At 42.3% G+C, this 23044-nt stretch overlaps 1 protein-coding gene across 1 annotated transcript in view; it reads left to right on the top strand.

Moving 5' to 3' along the window:
* Positions 1 to 12429, top strand: part of LOC130477387 (hexokinase HKDC1) — a 38660-nt gene extending 26231 nt beyond the window's left edge. Inside the window, exons 10-18 of the mRNA XM_056849322.1 lie at positions 1147 to 1451; positions 2188 to 2336; positions 2431 to 2550; positions 5374 to 5469; positions 6397 to 6496; positions 7142 to 7325; positions 8712 to 8867; positions 11642 to 11875; positions 12274 to 12429. Coding sequence (XP_056705300.1) covers positions 1147 to 1451; positions 2188 to 2336; positions 2431 to 2550; positions 5374 to 5469; positions 6397 to 6496; positions 7142 to 7325; positions 8712 to 8867; positions 11642 to 11875; positions 12274 to 12421 — 1492 coding nt within the window. The 3' untranslated portion in view covers positions 12422 to 12429. The remainder of the gene's footprint in view (positions 1 to 1146; positions 1452 to 2187; positions 2337 to 2430; positions 2551 to 5373; positions 5470 to 6396; positions 6497 to 7141; positions 7326 to 8711; positions 8868 to 11641; positions 11876 to 12273) is intronic.
* The last annotated feature ends 10615 nt before the right edge of the window (positions 12430 to 23044 follow it).

Genomic DNA, 23044 nt, shown 5'->3' with positions numbered 1-23044 from the left:
AAACTACACGATATTTTTAAAAAATGAATCAGGTCAGAATTTCCCAGACCCACCTAGCTTTCTTTGCAGCCACCTGGCAGCTGTGATGAACATGTTTCCCCAAGGACTGCAGGGCCCAATTTGGATTGGGACCATGGCATGGCCAAAACGGCCCCAGGAATGCTTTTTGCCCATTTGTGGTTTCATATGCAGCATTCAGTGCTTGTGCAGAGCTGCAGGGGGGCGTTTTGGCTGAGAAAAATGGTATGAGAGGGAAGCTGAAGCCTCCCACCCCCCCATGGCAAGGTCTTGATCCCACTCAGACCCCGCGATGCTTGGAAAAAATAAGTTCCCTGTGGCTACTGTGCAGAAAGCAAGTTGGGTTCATTAAAATGTTGTGGTGTTAGGCCCTAAAGGGATCGTCATTCTGATCCTGAAAAAGGTTCTTGTGGGGCAAAAACGCACGGCCGCTTTAGCCTCCTTTATTCCCTGTTTCAGTCAGGATTCAGCCAGGTTCGAACGCATGCATTTTGCCGAACGTGCGTTCGATCCTGGCTGAAACAGGGAATAAAGGAGGCTAAAGCAGCCATGCGTTTTCGCCCATGGTGTAAGTTGTGTACAACTGCTTGAAGTCAGTAGGCATAGATGCTTAGAATTGGCACTGCCAGCTTAGTTAAAACCCATCCTAGAGATGGGTTTTCTAAAAAAAAAAAAAAAAAAAGATTTAGTTCACTCTTTTCCTCTAACAGCTTGCCCTGTTGCTAGAGTTTGGAATCGGTTATGATATAAAACGATTATACACAACACTTAAATCAGACTAAAACATACTTTGAAACATACTTGGAAAACATACTTGGAAAACTAAGTGATGGTCAACAAAAGCTAATGTAAGCAAGAAGGTCTTGCAGAGCTTTAACAAAATGCTGTCTCCAGGGGCGGAAGCTGTGGGCCGACCAGGGGCGCTACTTTATGTGCTCCTGCTGGGTGGACTTGGGCATGCTGAGGGCATCAGGGGAAACATCCTCCCCTTTGAAGTGTGCAACTGCAGTCTGGTGTAAGGAAAGGGGGAAATGGAATGTGGTGGTGTGGAGCACTTTGTATTTGAAATGGGCAGGTCGATGCACATGGTATTTGCAAAGATTTAAATGCTTCCTCTTTTTTTTTTAGGTATGCTAAGCGTCTTCATAAAGTAGTCCGAAGGCTAGTCCCCAACTGCGATGTTCGGTTTTTGCTCTCTGAAAGTGGCAGTGGGAAAGGAGCTGCCATGGTAACTGCAGTTGCCTACAGGTTATTATCACAACGTAAACAGATCGATGAGGTCTTGGCATACTTCAGATTAACCGAAGAGGACCTCATAGAAGTAAAAAACAAAATGAGAATGGAGCTGGAGAGTGGCCTGAAGAAAGAGTCACAGCCAACAGCGACTGTGAGAATGCTGCCAACATTTGTTTGTGGAACTCCAGATGGAACAGGTAGGAAGCCATAAAAGCCTGTGACATCCTGATTCTGTGGCTGGATACCTTTGGGCCCTTGTAGATCCACAGAAAAAACTTTGCAAAGTCTTTCAGAAAAATTTAATCTTAATCCCTTCTGGGGTGAGCAGTAGTGATCTCGCCTTAGGGTTGCCAACCTCCAGGTACTAACTGGCGATCTCCAGCTATTAAAACTGATCTCCAGCCAATAGAGATCAGTTCACCTGGTGAAAATGGCTGCTTTGGCGATTGGACTCTATGGCATTAAGGTCCCTTCCCTCCCCAAACCTTACCCTAATCAGGCTCCGCCCCAAAAACCTCCAGGTATTTCCCAACCTGGAGCTGGCAACCCTATCCCTCCTGTCCATGTATGTGCTGTTATCTCTTTCCCCCCTATTTCCTGGTATATGTGCTGTTCTTTTCAAGGCATTCACTGTAAGGTAATATAAAATGAGTTTCTCATCCTATTTTGCTGCTTTCTAAAAGTAGTTTGGTTTTTTAGGTTTGCTACAAAGTAATTCTGCTTTCAATGGACCTGATCTTTCAAGTTTCCCTGTTAAGAAACATGCTGCATGTTGTATTTAAAAAAAAATGCCTAAAATTATAGATGACAATTTAATCAGATGCTGAAACAAATGCATTATAAAAACTATACGATAAGGAGTTTTGTTAACCTGTTGTAGGTAAAGAAAGTGAGAAGAATAGTAATGAAATATGAATTGATTTTCTGTTGCAGAAAAAGGAAAATTCCTTGCCCTTGATCTTGGGGGAACAAATTTCAGAGTTTTGCTTGTAAAAATCAGAAGTGGAAGAAGCAAATCGGTCCGAATGTACAATAAAATCTTTGCCATTCCTCTGGAAATTATGCAAGGAACAGGGGAAGAGGTAAATTAAAACAACTAATGCTTTCTTTCTTTTTCTTGATTCACATTCCATGGAAAATATTGACTTTAAATATTGCCTGTCTCCCCTCCTGCAGCTGTTTGATCACATTGTTCAGTGCATCGCAGAGTTTTTGGAGTATATGGGCATTAAAGGCGCACAGCTCCCTCTTGGCTTTACATTTTCTTTCCCCTGCAGGCAAGCAAGCATTGATAAGGTAAGGTGTGGAATACAAGCTTTTGGGCTCCTTTTAATTTGGGACTCCTCTTAAAGAGATTAATGGTTCCAATGCAAAGATCTATAATGTTTGTTGTTGTATATCCTACCATGCCGTGGACTCTCTTGATCAGATTTTTAAAAGTGTGTTATCATTGATTTTATCAGAAAATGAAAATCAGTGTTGTGTTAGATCAAAAATGTCAGGCTCTTGCATCTAGGTTGGTTTTCTCTGATGAACATACATTTACATGCATTGCCAATGCACATAGCGTATACCGTATTTTTCGCTCTATAGGACGCACCACTCCATAAGACGCACCTAGTTTTTAGAGGAGGAAAACAAGAAAAAATCTTGTTTTCCTCCTCTAAAAACTTGTCTTATGGAGCGAATGCTGGCTGGGTGCGTGCTCGTCGGGACGGTGCGAGCCAGCTTTCCCCGCCCCGACGGCTAGCTGGGAGGCGGGCGGGGCCACACAGAGCTGGCTGGGCGCGTGCGCGTCGGGACCATAAGACGCCCCCCCCAGCTGGCCGTCGGGGCGGGGAAAGCCAGCTCGCATCGTTCCAGCACGCCCAGCCGGCTCTGTGTGCCCTGCTCGCCTGCCAGCTGGCCGTCGGGGCGGGGAAAGCCGGCTCACGCTGGAACGACGCGAGCCGGCTCTGTGCGCCCCTCCCGCCTCCCAGCTGGCAGGCGGGCGGGGCGTACAGAGCCGGCTGGGCGCGCTGGAATGACACAAGCCGGCTTTCCCCGCCCCGATGGCCAGCTGGCAGGCGGGCGGGGCGCACAGAGCTGGCTGGGCGCGCTGGAACAGGGCGCACAGAGCCGGCTCGCGTCATTCCAGCGCGCCCAGCCAGCTCTGTGCGCACATTTGCTCCATAAGACGCACAGACATTTCCCCTCACTTTTGAGGAGGAAAAAAGTGTGTCTTATGGAGCGAAAAACACGGTACATAATGTTGTTTTATTAAACATATGTTGAATAGGAGACAGAATTCTGTCTAGACTTTATTCATACAGTATTATTGTGTTGGTATTCCCACTGAAAAACCGCTGCTGCGCTGTCCAGGCTCTTGGTAGTAATATATGCAAGCAGCCGTGGTATTGCATGGCATTGGCTACTTTTCCCACTAGTGTTGAGCTACTGTCAGAACTGCTGGTACAAGAAGTAATCACACAACCCAGGTCATGCAGATCGTCTGCCCCTTTCAGATGTTATTGCTTTAACATAACTGTTGGGGATTCAGTGCGAGTTCCGTTTCTGTCAAGATAGTTAAGGGATTAATGTGTTTGTATCAACAGTTTAGTTAGTCTCAATGCAATGACAGATGTCAGTATTCTATTAGTCAGCAAGATCGCCATTGACTACATGCCAAAGGTCACATACCTACTGCAATTGAGTTTGATTGCTGTCCTTTGTTTATAAGAGGCAGCAGTTACTCAGTCACGTTTTGGATTTTGCACCGACCAGATGGAAGGCCTCTCTTAAGAGCAAAGATGGATTCTAAGCCTGTAGTTACCTGTTAGTGCAAACTAGTCATGTAGAAAGAAAGAATTATTTGCTTTACTCCACCTGTATCCCATCCTGTTAGATAAGTAAAGGATTTTGTTTGATTAAGACAAAAGGCTCTGTCTTTTAGTTTGTTGTGTGCTGTGATCTGACTCTTCTGTAACCACAATCACGATTCATTGACTCTGATTATTAACAATAACAGTTGCCATGCTGTGTCAGAACAAGGTCTGCTTATCCAGCATTCTGTTTCTGGCCATGGCCTATCAGATGCCTCTGAGGTGCTCACAAACAGGTCATTTTTGTCCCCAACATCTGGAATGCAGAGGTGGCATGTGAGGAGACAGGGGTTTGGCTTCCCCCACATGATGCTCCTCTACTGAAATGGCCCCAGTGGGGAGCTAATATTTGCCCCACTGGGGAAATTTACATGTAGCCATCAGTGCATGTAAGTTTCCCCAACAGACAATTAGCAGCTCCTTGGGCTGTTTCAGGTCTGGAAAATGGCATCTGGGGATGACTGAAGCTCCTTCTCCTCATGTGCTGTGGTCCTGATCTAAACCAGGCCCCTCTACAGCTGGGAATCCCCAAGCATATCGCTGGGAACTCCAACAATGTGGCTGTGCAAAATTCATGTGTGAATGGTCAGTCCTGAGTCTTCCAGAGGTTGCTGTCCAAGCTCATTCTGTTCTTCCTCCTGGTTTTGGAACCAGCTGTGATGCAGTCATGACCTAGTCCCACAATTTGAGGACCACTAGAGGCTTGTTATACTACAGTGATATTCTAACTACTGATAATTTTTAAAAACTGGCAAAAAACAACAACCAACCAACCAACCCACTGGTGGTGGTAGAGGGGAAATGGTGGCAGGTCTGGGCAGGAAGGGGCAGAAATCCACACTTCTGCAAACCTGCTTTGGGTACAATCTTCCAGGAAGAACATATAGTATACCAAAGCAAAGTTGGGGAACGGCGCAACAGAGTAGGGGAAAACTTGGGAAATTGGCAGAAGCAAGACAAGGTTGTGCAGACGCCAAACGTCTATCTACTATGATGGGGGAGGATTGAGAGCAAAAACTCTATGAGGGGTGTGAGCAGTTAGGTATATACACACAACACTCTTTTCTGGCTATAAAATGAGCACAGGGGTCACCCAATCCAAGGCAATACTATAGCCCTGTTCTGGGAAGAGCCACTTTACTCTAAATTTGTAGGACATTGTAGTTGTTGAAAGTGCAGTCCAGTTTGAGATGTCCCACCTTCTTGATCTCATATTGGTAAACCTTGTTGGTTTGTTTTTACTCTTACCCTGTTCTAGGGAGCTCTCATTGGCTGGACAAAAGGTTTTAAGGCCACAGACTGTGAAGGAGAGGATGTTGTTGATATGCTCAGAGAAGCTATTAAACGCAGGAATGTAAGTTTAGTACAAGTCACATTATCTGAACTTTGGGTATCCAAATATATCTCTGTGTCGGTGTAAATGAAGCATGTGCTGCAATTTCTCTTAAAACAAACTCCTGATTTTGGTCGCATTCCATGTTGTTCTGCATTGGAATGATTAAGGGCATGGTCCATAGGCCAAACAAGGATGTAGGACAATGAGAATTTCATCTGTCTGAAAAAAAGTGTACATTTGAGACCTATTAGTTGCAGGGAGAAGTTGGTGGTGGTGGAAAGTGCTGTCAAATCACAGCCAACTTACGGTGACACCATGGAGTTTACAAGGCAAGAGATGAACACAGGTGGTTTGCTGTTACCTTCCTCTGCATAGTGACCCTGGACTTTCTAGGAAGTCTCCCACCCAAGTACTATTCAGGGCTGGCCCTGCTTAGCTTCCAGAATCTGATGAGCTCAGGCTAGCCTGTGCCATAAGTTAGAGAATGTAATTGACATTGCTATAGGATCAAAAATCAGAAAAATAAGCAAATGCCACTCTGGACATTCATAATATTGGTCTTGTACAGGAAAAGGTGGATTCAAGTCAACCCGATGCTGAAAGGCTCACTAGCTGTCAAAATCCTTTGCCATCTCAAAAAGTAGTTGTGAGGCTAAAGAAATTTTAAAAATCCAGTGGCGATGTAGCATCAGACAGCAAGGTTTTTCAAAGGTTGACTCCAATTTTCTCTCAATTAAGAATGCTAGTTGCAGATGATAAATGATGTAAGATTTCCAAAATGTCACACATTTAAATTACATGCAGAAAATATACAAATCAGCTGTGGCATTAAATGGGTTTCTGATATCTTAATTCTTGGTGCAGAATAAATTGTCACAACTCTAGTCTTGCAGCATCTTTCCCTCTCCAGCCAAGCATGTTCACCGAGTGAGTTTTCTGTTGTAGGAATTTGATTTGGATATTGTGGCAATTGTCAATGACACTGTTGGGACCATGATGACTTGTGGTTATGAAGACCCAAACTGTGAAATTGGCCTCATCGCAGGTAAAAATAATGCTGCAACACCCATTATTGCATCACCTGCTATTGCATACAAGTGTTTCCAGGATGTGATGTTACATGCCACCTTGTAGTATATAATGTGCCCCAAGCTATTAACATGAAAGCAAACTCATGGCCTACAATCCAAAGGACCACAGATGCATTAGGGATCCTATATCCCATATAGACTAGGTGCTGTCACTTTCTATAGTTATGGTTGCCAGCTCTGGGTTGGGAAATACCTAGAAATTTTGGGGGTGGAGGGCAGGGTTTGCGGAGGGGAGAGACTTCATTGGCGTATAATGCCATAGAGTCCACCTTTCAAAGCCGTCATTTTCTCTAGGTGAACTGATCTGTCACCTGGAGATCAGTTGTAATAGCGGGAGATCTCCAACCACCATTTGCAGGTTGGCACTCTATCCATAGTGAATACTGAAAAGCAGTCCAATGTTGAATTTGTTCTTTTGCTTTTCTGGATAGCTGCCCTACTGGTCAATTGTCTCCAAATCATGAGCTCTTACAGACAACCTTGTGGTTTCCAGGAAGTGTTTCTTTATTTCCCAGTTGTTCTGCTTTTCCTCTTTCTGCCTCTACTTTATTTTTCCATTGCTGTCTGATAAAATGCACATGCCTCTTGTTTTCTTCCAGGGACGGGCAGTAATGTGTGCTACATGGAAGACATGAAGAATATAGAAATTGTCGACGGGGACGAAGGCAGGATGTGCATCAATACAGAATGGGGGGGCTTTGGTGACAATGGCTGCATTAATAATCTCAGGACAAAATATGATAAAGAAGTGGATGAAGGGTCATTAAACCCTGGGAAACAGAGGTAAAATGGGCGTCATTGTGAGTATATGCTTTGGTCAACTGGTTAGCCTAGAGATGTGGCTAGATAACTGGATTAAACAGGAAGATGTCTGATGTATATTGAATCTTCATAGATGTACCTTTCATGGTTAACTCTTGCTTCAGGCAATGGAGCTACCGCTCGGGGCATTTCCAAATGGTTCTAAGGGCAGAACTACAAGAGACTGATGGTAGGAAGCCATGTCTTCAAATGTGGTTCACTCATGTAAAGTGAAGCAGCGGAAGATTTCAAGTGGGAAAAGTGGCACACAAGAGGGAGAGAGAACTCTTTCCTCCACCTGCAACCCATAGTCCCTGTAAGAAAGAAGCTATCATAACAGCTGGGCTGGCTCAAAGGGCATTCTGGCCTTAAGAGGTCTACACCCTAGGGAACTACAGCTGGGATGGTATTGAAAACACCTGAAACTAATGAGGCCCATGAAGGGAAAGAGGGAGGGTTTTTCCACGGAAATAAGCTCCTTTTGGGTTATTGTCCTGGGCTACGGGAACTGCAGGAGTAAGACCATAGGTGATCAGTTTTGTAAGTGGTTAGCATGGCTAGTTAATTATTTTAAGTTTCTTTTTTTATTACCTGTGTTGGAATGAGAGTTTACCTGTTTTTATTCTCTCTGTATTCAATAAATTCTGTTGATTGATTTGAGCAAAGGGGTGAGGTGAGTTTGTGCATGGCTCTTACCTTCCCAGAAACGAACCTCAAGGCTGGAGTAGTAAAGCCTGAGTCCAGGTCCCTCTGTTTTGTTTGCAGAGGCTGGAACCCCCATACAGTTCCTCTCTGTCGTTCCCAGTTTTAGAGGGTGGCTGAGAGGATGGGGCTGTGGGGGTGGCGGCGGCAGATTTTATCTGGATAAGTGGCCACCAGGGAGGAGTGTGCTGAACCTTTTCCCCTGCCTGCTATTTTTCTACCCATAGTCCTCTTTCCAAGTCATTTTCCCCCAGCTGGGCAGACTTCCAGTTTTGGAGGCTGGCAGAGGGGGTTGTGGTTTCAGAAGAAGATTTAGGGGTTTCCGCCTCCGGTTTGTGAAATTCTTGGAGATTTGGGGGTGGAGCCTTGGTGAGGGATCTCTGCAGGATATAATGCTATAGAATCCACCTCCCAAAGCTGCCATTTCCTCCAGGGGAACTGATCTCTGAAGATCAGTTGTAATTTCAGGAGATCTCCAGGTCTCACCTGGGGTCAGCTACTTTTCCACATGGAAAGCACCCCCACCCTTTTTTACAGATGTTTGGGAGCAACCCAAATCTGCAGTCACAAGTTGGCTGCTGTTACACATTGTTCCACCATGGGCATTGAATTGTTAACAATGTTCTCACTACCGCCCAATGTTTTTTTTTTCCTTTTGTGTAAAAGGTATGAAAAAATGACCAGCGGAATGTATTTGGGTGAAATAGTGAGGCAGATTTTGATTGACTTGACGAAACAAGGCCTTCTCTTTAGAGGTCAGATTTCAGAATCACTGAGAACCAGAGGAATATTTGAAACCAAATTCCTGTCTCAGATTGAAAGGTAAACCCATTTGTCATACTATTCAGAGTTGTGTGTATCCCTCTTCCTAGAGGTCTAAAGCATTCCTGTGTAGGCAGGCAGAGGTAGTTATTTATTTATTATTTCAATTTCTGACTTGATCTCCCTGGCCAAAGCCAGGCTCAGGGTGAGTAACAACACTAAAATCAACATACAAGTCATAGTAATTTAAAAATTTTAAACTACAAATCTCCATTAAAATAATCTACAATATCAATCTAAAATATCAGTCGGTGCTAAATACAATAATCGCCAAGAGGGCAGATACAGACAAGCCCCCTCTAATTCATGTAAATAATAGAAAAGAGGAGGGAAGGCAGGGGGGCCAATACTGATGACATCCGTGGCTGTCCTCAGTTGTAGGCCTGGTGGAATAGCTCTGTCTTACAAGTCCCGCAGGAAGAGCAATCCACCATGCTGGAGCCAGGGCCGAAAAAGCCCTAGTCAAGAACAGCTGTGCACTCTTAGGGCCGGGGACCACCAGCAGATTAGTATCAGATGAACGTAGTGTTCTTCAGGGGGTGTACCAGGAGAGGCGGTCCCAAAGATATGATGGTCTCAGACCATGTAAGGCTTTAAAGATTAAAACCAGCACCTTGAACCTGATCCAATACTCCAGATGGAGCCAGTGAAGTTGGTGAAGAACTGGCCGAACGTGCTCCCAAATTGAGGCCCCAGTAAGGAGCCTCACCGCAGCATTCTGAACCAGCTGGAACTTCCAGATCAATCTCAATCTTCCAAAAGCCTACTGGAATGGTCCCAAAAACAGACCAGAAGATGAGCAAAGGGGCCGCTAGGTTATTTACTGTATCAAAGTTGGCACAAAGCGATATTTTTTCAATTTAAATTTTAAATTTTATTTATTTACGTAATTTATTTGCAACATTTGTATCCTGCCTTTCTGCCTTTGCAAGGGCTACCAAGGTGGCTAACAACTTAAAACATGCATGATAAAATCACCCTGACCCAATTACATTCAAGCATTCCAGGGGTAACAGGAGCACTCTCCTTGCAAGAGCAGATGAATGTGCGAAGGATTGTAAAATACTTTGTATTCCATCATAAAATAGCAAGATCAGGAAGAAAGTGTTGTTGGACCAGTTAATAAACTACAAGAATATCTTACATGAAAGCATAAAGCTGCCTTATACTGAATCAGACCATTTGTCCATGAAGGTCAGTATTGTCTAAGACTGGCAGCAGCTCTCCAGGGTCTCAGGTAGAGGTCTTTCACATCACCTATTTCCTGGTCCTTTCAACTGGAGATGTGAGGGATTGAACCTGGGACCTTCTGCATGTAAAGCAGATGCTCTACCACTGAGTCACAGCCCTCTAGAGCTCTTTCACTTCTTTTTATGCTGTATTGAGTTGCCTTCTTCCTATGTTTGCAAACAGCAGTCACTCATTTTTCCACTTTTTGCATCAAGTAAAGTAGAATCATAGAATCATAGAGTTGGAAGGGACCACCAGGGTCATCTAGTCCAACCTCCTGCACAATGCAGTAAATTCACAACTACCTCCCCCACACTCACCCAGTGACCCCCTACTTCTTGTCCAGAAGATGGCCAATATGCCCTCCCTCTCATGAACTGCCTAAGTTCATAGAATCAGCATTGCTGACAAATGGCTATCTAGCCTCTGCTGAAAAACCTCCAGGGAAGGAGAGCTTACCACCTCCCGAGGAAGTATGTTCCACTGAGGAACCACTCTAACTGTTAGAAAATTCTTCCTAATGTCTAGACCGAAACTCTTTTGATTTAATTTCAAATCTTTATTGTGCCCATCTCCAGTTATTATCAGCATACTAGGCTTTAAGTTTGTGTGTCGCTCCCCCATAGGATTTAGTTTAAATCCTACTTTTCTACTGCACTGCCATTTCAGCAGGGTGTGCACTATTTACTGTTCTTTTTTTGGCTTGGTGCCCAATGTGAAAAGAAAAGCAATAAAACAAAGGTGATGCTGCTTTTGGAAATGGCATTCAATCTTACTATTTCTGGGCAGGAGGGCAGAGGGACATAACATTCTGCTTCAGAACCAACTACATAGTCTCTTCCAAGCGTTCCGGGGGAAGAGAAGGAAACCACTTCAGGAGCTTGTATGTGTTTGTGTGCCATCAAGTCACAGCTGACTTATGACGACCCCGTCGGGTTTTCAGGGCAAGAGACGAATAGAGGTGGTTTGCCATTCCCTGCCTTTATGCAGCAACCGTGGTCTCCCATCCAAGCACCAACTCCATTTGGCTAGCCTGGGCCATCCAGGTCGGGGCCCATTTATTTATAGGTAAAGTGTGGTGTAGTGGTTAAGAGCAGTGGACTTTAATATGGAGAACCTGCTGGGTGACCTTGGGCCAGTCACAGGTCTCTCAGAACTCTCTTAACCCACGTGGAGGTTGACAATGGCAAACCACCTCTGAACATCTCTTGCCCTGAAAACCCCAAGGGTTCGCCATAAGTCAGCTGTGCCTTGACAGCACTTTACACACACACACACACACGCACACACACACACACACACACACACAGAGAGCTATAAATCTTGTGTGCTTAATGAATAATAATTCTGTGACCTGCATAAATTGTGCAATTTAGTACAGCAGTGCAGCTAAGCTTTGTTTTGCATAATTACTTCTACATCTGCTGGTCGAAGTTGTGAGACCACCTGTGAAGGATTCTTTGTTAGTTCAAGACTACAGTCTGCTCCTTCTGCAGAGATCTGTGTTCTTAACCATGAAGGTCTGCTTTGTGTTTGGCTAACAGTGACCGGCTTGCCTTGCTTCAAGTGAGAAAAATCTTGCAACAGCTAGGCCTTGACAGCACATGTGATGACAGTATCATTGTAAAGGAGGTGTGCGGCTGTGTTTCAAAGAGAGCAGCTCAACTCTGTGGAGCCGGACTGGCAGCTGTTGTCGAGAAGATACGTGAGAACAGAAATCTAGAGCACCTAAAAACCACCGTAGGCGTAGATGGTACCTTATACAAGCTACATCCGCAGTGAGTACTTTGCATCTCTTCTCTTCCCCCTTCATCCTCTTGTAGTATTGACTGCATTTTGGAGGGGAGGCAAATACTACATTGATATTTTATGTATTAACTTTGGGCTGGTCAAACAGACTGTCAATAAATATATACATACTACGTTGATACTCTGCATAGCTGCACCCTTCCCCTTGACTTCTATGGACAGGGATCCCACAGGGTAATGCCAAGTGGATCTAGGGGTAGAGCACGCAGCGATGCACCGTGCCTCCCTGTCCTTGGTCCTTCCAATACGAAAGCTCTCCTTCCCTGCACATTCACCCATCATAATTGCTGGCATTTTGCTAATTAACAAATAAGTGGCCATGACCTCTATGTGCATTGTAATCTTTGTTTCTTTGTTACGCTGTTAGTTTTTCTAGGATCCTGCAAGAAACTGTGAAAGAGCTGGCACCCCGGTGTGATGTGACTTTCCTGCTTTCGGAAGACGGGAGTGGAAAGGGAGCTGCCCTAATTACTGCTGTTGCAAAAAGAATGCACAGTGCATTCACTGAAAACTGATCGGATCGTACTGCCCGTGCCTTGCATGTGCTCGAGATTTGCTGAGAGGCCTTATAAACCAACTGAGGTGCACATCCAAAAGCGGTATTCGCTTCTGTTACTTGATTGTGGCCATCTCTGGAAGCAGAATGACTGTCAAAACCAATATAGGTATTTGGCTAGATATGAACACAAGAACGCCCATGAGTTGCCTGACGTTCTGAGAGATGATCATATACTTGGTATTTCTATGCTGTGCCTAACACAGAACAGCTGGGTCGCATAATATAATCTTTTCACCAGATTAGTTTCTTCTAAACATATTTATGTGATCTGCTCTCCCCCCTCTTCTGTTTTCCCATTCAATACTATTTCCATGCATTTTTAAATGTCCTTTGTTAGTCAAACTTTGGCTGGATAACGTAAGTATTCTGTTCCTGTGTTGCTCTCATCTGGTACTTTTCTCTTTTTTATTGTTCCTTTTAAAAAGAAAAGTTGAAATAAATTCATGTTTTTACCCTCCTTCCCCACAAAGTATACTCTTCAGTGAGTTGCTCGTGATATTTTTGTTTTGTTGTATGTTTGTGGTTTTTAATGGGGGTAGACTGTAGTAGTGGGCCTAATTGGTAATCCCCAGAAACCAATGAATCAGAATGAAATGATACTTCACACTGAGTCATTCTCATAAAAAGGAACTGGTATGTAATTATATATTCTGTGAATAAAGGATGTTGGGTTGGAAAAGATTAATGATGGTTTTCTTTTAGATCTCCAAAATAATTTAAAATCCTGATCAATAGACACAGTTGCTTTGTGCATGGCAAATAGAATTTTGAATGTCTAAGGAGTATGATGTTTTCCCCAGGGTATCGGTGTCCAGTGCATATAACCTATGCACCTATGAGTCTTCTGTAATCCTCTGCCCTTCTGTCTGGCAAAAGAGGAACACAGTAGTGCCTACTTATAATAAACATTATCAACCCAAAATATTGTCGAAGGCTTTCACGGTCAGAGTTCATTGGTTCTCGTAGGTTATCCGGGCTGTGTAACCGTGGTCTTGATATTTTCTTTCCTGACGTTTCGCCAGCCAAGCCTTGAATAAGGCTTGGCTTCCTGTCTTGACAACCTCTAGACTAACAAAGACTACAGTCAACAATAGCCATGCAGATTAGCTTTGGATTTCACACATTAACAGATCACTTCAGGATACAATGGTTCCATATTAACACACCCCACCCTCATTAGCACATTATCTTGATACTTACGGGACAATGGTTAGCACATTACCTTTGTTACTTTTTGCAGGACAATGATTCAGCTCAAACCCAACCCCTTTCTGACTATATATTACTCTTCCTACACACTTGACACTGAGAGACACTGTCCTTCAGTGTTCCTCCTCTGAAGATGCCGGCCACAGCTGCTGGCGAAACGTCAGGAAACAAAATACCAAGACCATGGTTCCACGGCCCGGATAACCTATGAGAACCAATTATCAACCCAAGTTACAACATTGCATTTTTTCCAGCACCACATTTGGCTGGCTTGCAGGGAGGAGAGGGAATATTCCCCAATGCTTGAACTTCAGCAGTGGGCTCTAGAGTTCTCTCAGAATTACAGTGGATATCCAGACAACAGAGATCAGTTCCTCTGGAGAAAATGGCAGCTTTGGAGGGTGGAATTTAACAGAACCACACCCCTGCTGAGCTCCCTCCCCTTCCCAAGAGAGCCAGCGTGGTGTAGTGGTTAAGAGCAGTGGACTCTGATCTGGAGAGCCGGGTTTGATTCCCCACTTCTCCACATGAGCAGCGGAAGCTAATTTGGTGAACTGGATTTGTTTCCCTACTCCTACACATGAAGCCAGCTGGGTGACCTTGGGCTAGTCACAGTTCTCTCAGCCCCACCTACCTCACAGGGTGTCTGTTGTGGGGAGGGTAAGGGAAGGAGATTGTATGGCGGATTGATTCTTCCTTAAGAGATAGAGAAACTCTGCATATAGAAACCAACTCTTATTCTAAACTCCACCTTCCCCAGACTTTACCCACAAATCTTTAGGAATTTATCAGGACAGTGGTGGCAACCCCACAAGACAGACAGAGCTAACAGGAGAAAATGAATGCTTTTAGTTTCCTTCTTGCTTTACAGTTCTGCTTTTTATTCAAGAGAACATCACTGCATCTTTCACTGTGGACGTATGTTGAAATGATGGAGAAAGGTAAATAAAACAGATGAACCTCAGGATGGCTTTTGCTTTGTGTAATCTCAGATATAAATTCTGAAATACAGTATTATAGCCATGGCCTGAACCATGGGGACCTGTTTTTTTTTTTTTCTGTACGGAATCTTCAGCTAGCTCTCATTTTAAAAGGTTCTTGTTCTTATTATTGCTCAAACATGATTTAATTTGTACTTAGGTTCTGATATAAGGAGGCGTTGGGTAAACTTTCCATTAACAGACAGGATAGGAACTTTCTAGTTGACCCACCTCCCTGGGCCCTTCCCTATGGTTTCCGATTTGTGTTCCTCTGCCCTGTTTTTTACTTCCATTTCATGTACTTTCCTTTCTAAGGCAATTCTGAGGTTGTACATTAAAAATAACAGTTGAGCAGATTATGCAATTAAAGCATACAAATATAGTTGGTTTACATAATTTATGAGTTGCAGAATTTTGGTAGTTTACTAGAGGGTTATAGACATTACTTCCTGATCAACATGCTACTAAATTAATAGATCAGCTAATACATACACAAATGCATTAGAGTTCATTTGACCAGGGATATTTTTTAATAGGGACTTTGTAAGAACCAGAAAAGCCATTTTAGGAAAGCTGCTATTGCCTGCCTTCGCGTCACGCCCCTGGTATTCCTCGGAGGTCTCCCATCCAAATACTAGCCAGAGTTGACGCTGAAAGTGTGTGACTGACCCAAAGTCAACCAGCAAGTTTCCATGGCATGAGTGGAGATTCGAACCTGGGTTTCCCAGATTTTAGTCTAACACCTTAACCACTACACCCCGCTGGCTCTCTAGATGTTATACAGGGTTGCAAAAATCTGTGATTTGCTGCACCTTGTTTCTAAAGGGGACTCTACCTGTTCAATTTCTGCTTCCCATAGTGATGTTAAAGGGGCCCCCCAAATGGAGGCAACATCAAGTTGGAAATCAGTTTCTATGATTATGGGATTTCACTTTCAAGTTTGACTGGAATCACCATGTACAGCTAGTTTAAAAAAGGTGTTTCAGCTATCATATATTCCCAAAGCACAATGACTTCTGTCCCATTAGGAAGCTTATGTAGAAAAAAGTTCCACAGGTGCAGCCTCTCCCACGGCTGTGTTGTGGGTAGGTGGGGGAAGATCTGTACCTCTTGACTTGGACTCAGAGATGTTTATAGAATAACTATTCTGGTGGTGTTTTTACTCTGATTTTAAACCCAAGAGGTGGAAGAATACTGTACATTCAAGCAGTCACCCGGGGGCTAGAAAAGCCAGCTCATTCATGGGGAGGGTTTTTTTGGATAACTACCTGGCTATAGACCAGCATTATAAGATTCTTCCTCCAAAAGGACTAGCTTGTTCTCTTTCTGTCCTCTGCAAACAATACAGCACATGGTTTCCAGTGGAGCCAGTGCAAAGCATGATAGGAATGTTGCAAAGTTGCAGTTCTACATTTGTAAGATGAACAGAAATCTCCTTTTTTGTATGCTTTTTCTTTAGCTAAAAAAAAAAAACTTCTGAAAATTATTTAGTTTATAAAACAGTGACATTCCCTAGAAGCCCTAAAGCACCAAAGATGGAGATTACGGTAAATCCATGCTGGTTTATTTACATGCCAGGAAATTACTTTTGGATTTCTGTCAGAACTTTCACACACTATCATTTCAGCAATTTCTCAGCAATTTCTTACATGCAGAGACAATTAGGAAAGCACAGTATTTAGTATGTGATGCAGAAGTCAACAGTGAGGTGGGGGAAGGGGAGTTCCTAGGCCTTATAGCTTGAATAGGAGTGGGAAATATTTTAGAACCCAAAAAGGAACTGATATTCAGGAGCTGGAGTTTAGGGCCTAATCCCATGGACAACTATTGTGCATTATTCTCATTTAAACTACCTAGTGGAGGTTCTGCTCTTTTGGATTTGCTTCCCTGCTTTCCCCTGGGCCATAGTTGCTATTCTCTGTTTATGTCTCTAGCCTATGCTCTTTCAGACTTCCATTCCGCTAGGTGCTGATATGTTCCAAATGCTTACCAGTTTTTTTAAAACAACAACACCACCCATCACAGGTCCTGGAAACAAGAATAAACTTTTAAAAGAAAATGAGCATTTGGCTAGAAAATAATTAGAATAATTTTCCTTATAGATTATGCCATCTGTCCTTTTGTAACGCAATGTGATTTCATAACGTTGAAATCTCTGAAATAAAAGGAAGGGTCTGTATAATTGCAAATGGTTTATGATTCCTTTGCTTAACACCCGAAGGTACTGACTGTTCAGCTGCTTTAAAACCAGTTTAGGTCACCATGTATAGATATGCTTTTAGAGTGAGCTTTAGAAGGAATAGTTCATGAACAAAGGAATTAGTGAATAAGTATTAAATATTTTCCATTCAGGTATATTATGTATAAGAAATCAGAAGAATGTATGAAAAATAAATGAGATTTCAATTCTTTACAATTCTATGTGCGCTGACTTGGGAGTAAGGTCCATTGGAGGACTTGCTTCCCAACATCCATGTATAGGATGCTGCAGCTATTTTTTACTTAATGAGAGATCTTAATGCTGAGTTTTCCATTTAAAACCCAACAGTTCCCCTTTAAGATTACTCCTCACTTGCATTTGCAAACCGACGTTTGCAATCCATGCTATGTGTTAACTCAGTCCTGCTACCACATGCCAAAGCACAGCCACAAAACAATGACCGAGCCTGGCACATGCCAGGTGAAGCATGCGGTTCTGCTGAAGCAGCTTCCCGAGAATCATGCTTCATGTGTTATGAACCACTGCCACATGCCTGAGGTCAAACCACTGCCGAAGAACCAGAGGAACCAGCAAAGGTACACATTTTCTAAAACTGCAAGCCTGTTGGTATAAAAGGTCGGTGCCCGGCCCCAAAGGGCGAAACGAAGGGTTTTGTAAGACGCTTCCACCTAGGTGCAGGTTTGGCTACTGTTGAGAATGGTTAAGAGAATGAAAGAGCAATTTCTGAAGAGCCAGCAACTCCTCTTGAAAGGATCTCTTGATGGCGCAGAGTGGTAAGCTGCAGCAATGTGGTCCGCTTATACGGCTAATTAAAAAAATAACACGTCCTCCACACCCGGTGCCTGAAAGTGGGAACATGCAATGCGTGTTCGATCCACTTCCTGCTGCCAGCCAACCCCCGCACTCCCCCCGCTTCCCTTACTAATGCTGGACCAATCGCTGTCCTTGCTTAGAGCGCCAACTGGGCATGCGTGGGAGCGTGCCGGTCTGGGCTTTTCAAATGCAGCGGAGAAAGGCAGCGCGGTGGGAACAGAAATTTAAAGTCGTATTGGAATCTTTTGTACTGGACTCGTGTAAATAGCGAGGTAAGTTTCTAGTGCGTTCACGGGCCAGATTGGCCAGGGATCCTGGAGGTTTGTTTGTTTTTTGCCATCTTCTGGGCATGGAGTAGGGGGTCACTAGGGAAGTAGTTGTGTATTCCCTGTATTGTGCAGGGGGTTGGACTAGATGACCCTGATGGTCCCTTCCAACTCTATGATTCTATGAAAGAGAATGGGCAAGGGAGCTTTTGAGGAACGGGGTTTGCAATCCAGGTAGTAGAAAGGTAAAGAAAGTGCTAGTGGAAAACCAAAGGAAAATAACTGATATCTAGAGAATTTTAATAGCAGGTCATTGTACATAAGGTGGTTGTTCCCACATACATAGGAGCAGTATAATATGTGAAGCATTGTCTTTAGATTTCATTGGTAGACCGATTTAGATACTTCTCAATATCTGAGATTCTAAAAATCAGAGATCTGTCTATGCAAATTACTCTTTTGTGGGTTATGCTCCTCCTATACATGATAACAAATTGACAGAACTTATTTCTAAGTGGTGTGCTAGCACTGTGAAATAAAGCAATCTGCATTGAACGTCTTTGTGGAAAAGAAGCCAACTTATTGTTAGCTCACACTCACTGCTTTTGCTCTGCAATAATATTGTCAGCCGTCCTCTAATTTAGGGCAGGCTTTGTGGACAAACCTTGCCCTTGCCCTGTTAAGCTTTTCAAATAAAGTACATTCATCTTAAAAGAAGGTACTTTACATCAAATTCATTCACCACTGGCATTCCAGAAACTTTCAAGTTTGTGCTTTCAGAGCAGCATTGTGTCTCTAAAGCCCAGGCAGTTAGTCTGAAATTTAAATAATTGCATGGTCATTAAATTTTATACAAAAAAGGGAACTGACTGTAAAACCAGCAGTCATGTTATCGTGATTACAGCAATAGCAAAGCCTCCATTCATTAGGTCAAAATCACATTGTTGGAGAACAAAATTTTTGTGTGTGCCTAAGAAGAAATTGTTTTCAGATAAAGAGGTTTTCATTCTGCAAAGCAGATGGACAGAGCAGTAAGTAACATTTTATCTAGCAAATGTTTTGCTCTTTCATTGTGTCGTGCTAGTGACAGAGACTGTAGAAACATTCTACAGCTGGATAATTTGCTCAGTCAAGATTATTCTATATTGTTAAATAAGTTGACGCCATGAAACGTTTGAGTGTTGTGACACAGAACTATTTAAGCCTAGGATTCTTTAGTTCACACTGATTTTGTTTGACTCCCTCTTACAGATACACTCAAACTGAACATTTGTGAGGATGGGCCTTTGGCAAGGATCGTTCATATCTCAACATATAACCAAGTAGGTATTAGCAGCTATTGTGACAAATAGGATTTATCTTGCCTTTTCAGCAAGGTTATATATTGAATTATTACTTTGAACAGATTTTCAGTTGGTTGGTCTGGACAAGAATATCACTAAGACAGTTGCTACCTTTCATTTGGCAGTCATAAAGATCAGAGGTGATGAACCCATTCAAGTTAAACGTGTTTGCAAATGTAGTTCCCCCCCCCCTTGTCTAATCTGGGAATTGCATGAAAGTTTCATGCGTAATTGTGGATTGGAGTATTTCATTTATTCTCTCTCTCTCTCTCTCTCTCTCTCTCTCTCTCTCTCTCTCTCTCTCTCTCTCTCTCTCTCTCTCTCTCTCACACACACACACACACACACACACACACACACACACACACACACACACACACAAGTGTGCATGCCTGTAGGTGGATCTGCTGAGCGGGATGGTGGTCATACCAATTAATTTTAGTGACTCGAGTTAATATTGTACATACAGCCTGGTGGAATCTAGTACCATAAGTAGTTCGAACTGGTGATTTAGTGAGACCGCAAATGAAAGACTGTTAAATACATTCTAAAGAGCATTTTGGGCCTGTACAGTTCAGTACTATAGCCCAGTGCCTCTACTATCTGAGTCCTAACTGTTTTCCATGAGCAGAAGGACCTTCTGACAGTGAAAGAGAGGGCGAGTTAATTCTTGCCAATTCTGTCGCCTACCGCAGACCCACTTCTACACCCGCTGCTTATCCTGTTCCTTGAGGACCAGCAGGGAAAGGATAAAGGGGAAGCCAGAAAGCTTCTTTCTGTGTCAGCACTGCTGTGCTTGCATACTGTGGGATACAAGCTATTAAGCCACAATTAAACAAGCCTGATTCTGACTAAGGAGGTGCAGTACTAGTAAGGATACTTAACATGTGCTCAGAGGACTCAGATGAAAAACAGATCCAAATGTGTTGTATCACGGGAGCGTAACCATGGAGGCTCAAACAGGAAGCATTTACACTTTACGTTGAAGCCTTAATTGTCCTTGCTGTTCAGGCAAAACTGGTAGTAAGGGTGACTCCAAATGTTGAACATGTCTGCTTTAAGTCCTATGGGACAGTCTTGCAAGTAGAATGCTCTTCCTCTGGTGCACTGGAGCACCACTTATCCAGGTTTTCCCCAAAAGTGTGTGTATGCAGTGGAAAGATTGGCCGCTGTCTGTCCATCACTGCTGGAATAGATATGGCAGCAGTGCAAGAATACAGTTCCCAGCACACTGTTGGTGCATAAAAAGAATGAAATGTTATGGTAGAAACATAAACAAACCTCAGTTAATTACACAAGGTAAAAACATTTCAAATGCCCCCACCCCAAAAATGAAGAAATGCAAAGATAACCTCTTTCTGTGTGGATTCTTTTTTTAATATTTTTTTTATTTTTATAACATAACACATAAAACAAAACAAACAAATACAATAATAAAAAACAAAAAAATATCAATTATATAATCTGCTTAATGTAATCAAAATGGCAAAATTACAAAATTCAAATATATTTTTAACCCACCACCCACCATAGAAAGTGACCCATCACCAGACTTCCGGAGAAGTGTCTGAACAGTTTAAAGATTACATTATTGACAATAAGATAAAAAAAGTTAAACTTATTTCTATAACTCATTAACTAAAATAGTAAAATCCATTTTTGCCAGTTTATCCCAATATGTGACAGCCTTCGCCCATGTTTTTTTAAATTCTTCCATATCTTTTCCATGTAGGAATTCTGTTAATTTGGCCATCCTCATATACATCCATAATTTCTCTCTCTAGTCACTAATTGAAGGTTTATTTACTTGCTTCCAAACTTTGGCTATTGTAATTCTTGCAGCAGCAAAACTATATTGACAAATAACCCTATCATTTCTATCCATTTGTTGTTGGGGAATCCCCAATAAACAGAATGCAGGATTTCTTTTTACTCTCATATTAATCAAATTATTAGTTTCTCTTATTACTTTTTTCCAATTTTTTTTAATTTTACATATCCACCATGCATGCATAAAAGTTCCCCTTTCATTTCCACATTTCCAGCATAAATCCATATCTCATTTTTTCATTTTGCTTATCATCACAGGAGTTATATACCATCTATAAAACATTTCATATAAGTTCTCTCTAATTTCGGTGGTTATTGTAAATTTGAATTCTTTCTTCGTTTTCCCATGTTTCCAAATCAATATTATATCCTCCTTTTCACCATTACTGGTTTATCCATTTCACCATTACTGGTTTAATTCTTTCTTGTTCTAAATTTACTTCAGTTAATAACCTATATATTCTTCCTATCAATCCTTTATTTCCCTTTATTAATATATTTTCTAATTTGGATTTATTTTTATTAAATCCAACTTGCTTATCTTTGTTAAATATATCTTTTAATTTATAATACATAAACCAATCTTTAATATTAAGTTCTTCTCTACTTCTTTAAACCCAATCTCCTTCCTTATAATCTATAATTTCTCTATATACATCCATATCTAAATTTAATTGTATCCCTCTCTTCATAAATGCTTCTACTGGATTAATCCATCCCGGAGTTTTATTTTCCAAAAACCTTTTATATTTTTTTCCAAGTTTGAAATAAACCAAATCTAATAATATGAATGTTAAAATCTTTGTTTACCTTTTCCTTATCATACCACAAATATGCATGCCATCCAAAACATAAGTTAAAACCTTCTATTTCCAATATTTTGGGATTCTCTAACAAAATCCAGGTCCTTAACCAAACAAAACAGGATGCCTCATAATACATTCTCAAATCTGGTAACCCCAATGTGGATTCCATTGGGCTAATTCAGGAAAAACTTGCAAGAAAAATTGATTTAAAATAAAAATGCCTTTAAGTCAACCATGCCGCCACATATAGAACAATGCAACAAATTGATACAGCAAACATAAATGTAGCAGTGAACAGAAAACTGCAACAGTCTCTTTAAGTTAAATTAAACAACTGGTTTTTGCTTGCAAAACGTTGTGGTGAGTTAAGTCCTACTTTTCAAGTCCACCAAGGTACAAGACTCTTCTCATCCACTTCTCTTTCAAAAAGATTCAGATCCAGCAAACTGGACAATGCAGTAAACAGACTGCAATCTGCAGCTTGGAAGACACAGCCATGCAATAACAATAATATCATTTACACTAAATTTAATCTCCCCTTTACTAATTTTCACATACAAAATTATCCGGTTGCCTTATACAAGGTGATGAGCCCAGAAAATCTTATCTCCCCAACCACCAACCTCTATTGATAACCTCTGTCCCTAGTGGGCTAAACCAACACGTTCTTGGGGGCAACACAAACAATAGCTTTGACCACTGGAAGGTTATCATCATCAGTGAGACCTGGGCATCTGGGAATCTAAAGCAAACTTCTCTCAGTTTGCAGACACATTTATTTTCCTGAAACTGAAGTTTCATTTCTGTGCACCTGTTCTGTGTTGGCATCACACAAAGATATGAAGTCTCAGTTAACCAAAATAAGAAACCGGGTTGCCAGATTTCTTGCTATAGCTGGGGCAGGTGCTGTAGGAAAAAATAAAGCAAAAATTGCACCAACAGCTGTCATTTCCAGAGCAAACCTGGAAGTGACGTCGTCTCGTTTTAGGATTCAGCAGAAATGGAACTCTATCCATAGATTCTTGTAGGTTATCCGGGCTTTGTGACTGTGGTCTTGGTATTTTCTTTCCTGACGTTTCGCCAGCAGCTGTGGCAGGCATCTTCAGAGGAG

Source organism: Euleptes europaea, chromosome 5, assembly GCF_029931775.1.
Source record: "Euleptes europaea isolate rEulEur1 chromosome 5, rEulEur1.hap1, whole genome shotgun sequence".
Classification (NCBI taxonomy): domain Eukaryota; kingdom Metazoa; phylum Chordata; class Lepidosauria; order Squamata; family Sphaerodactylidae; genus Euleptes; species Euleptes europaea.
The sequence above is the reverse complement of the archived record's forward strand: the minus strand, read 5'-3'. Positions and strand labels throughout refer to the sequence as shown.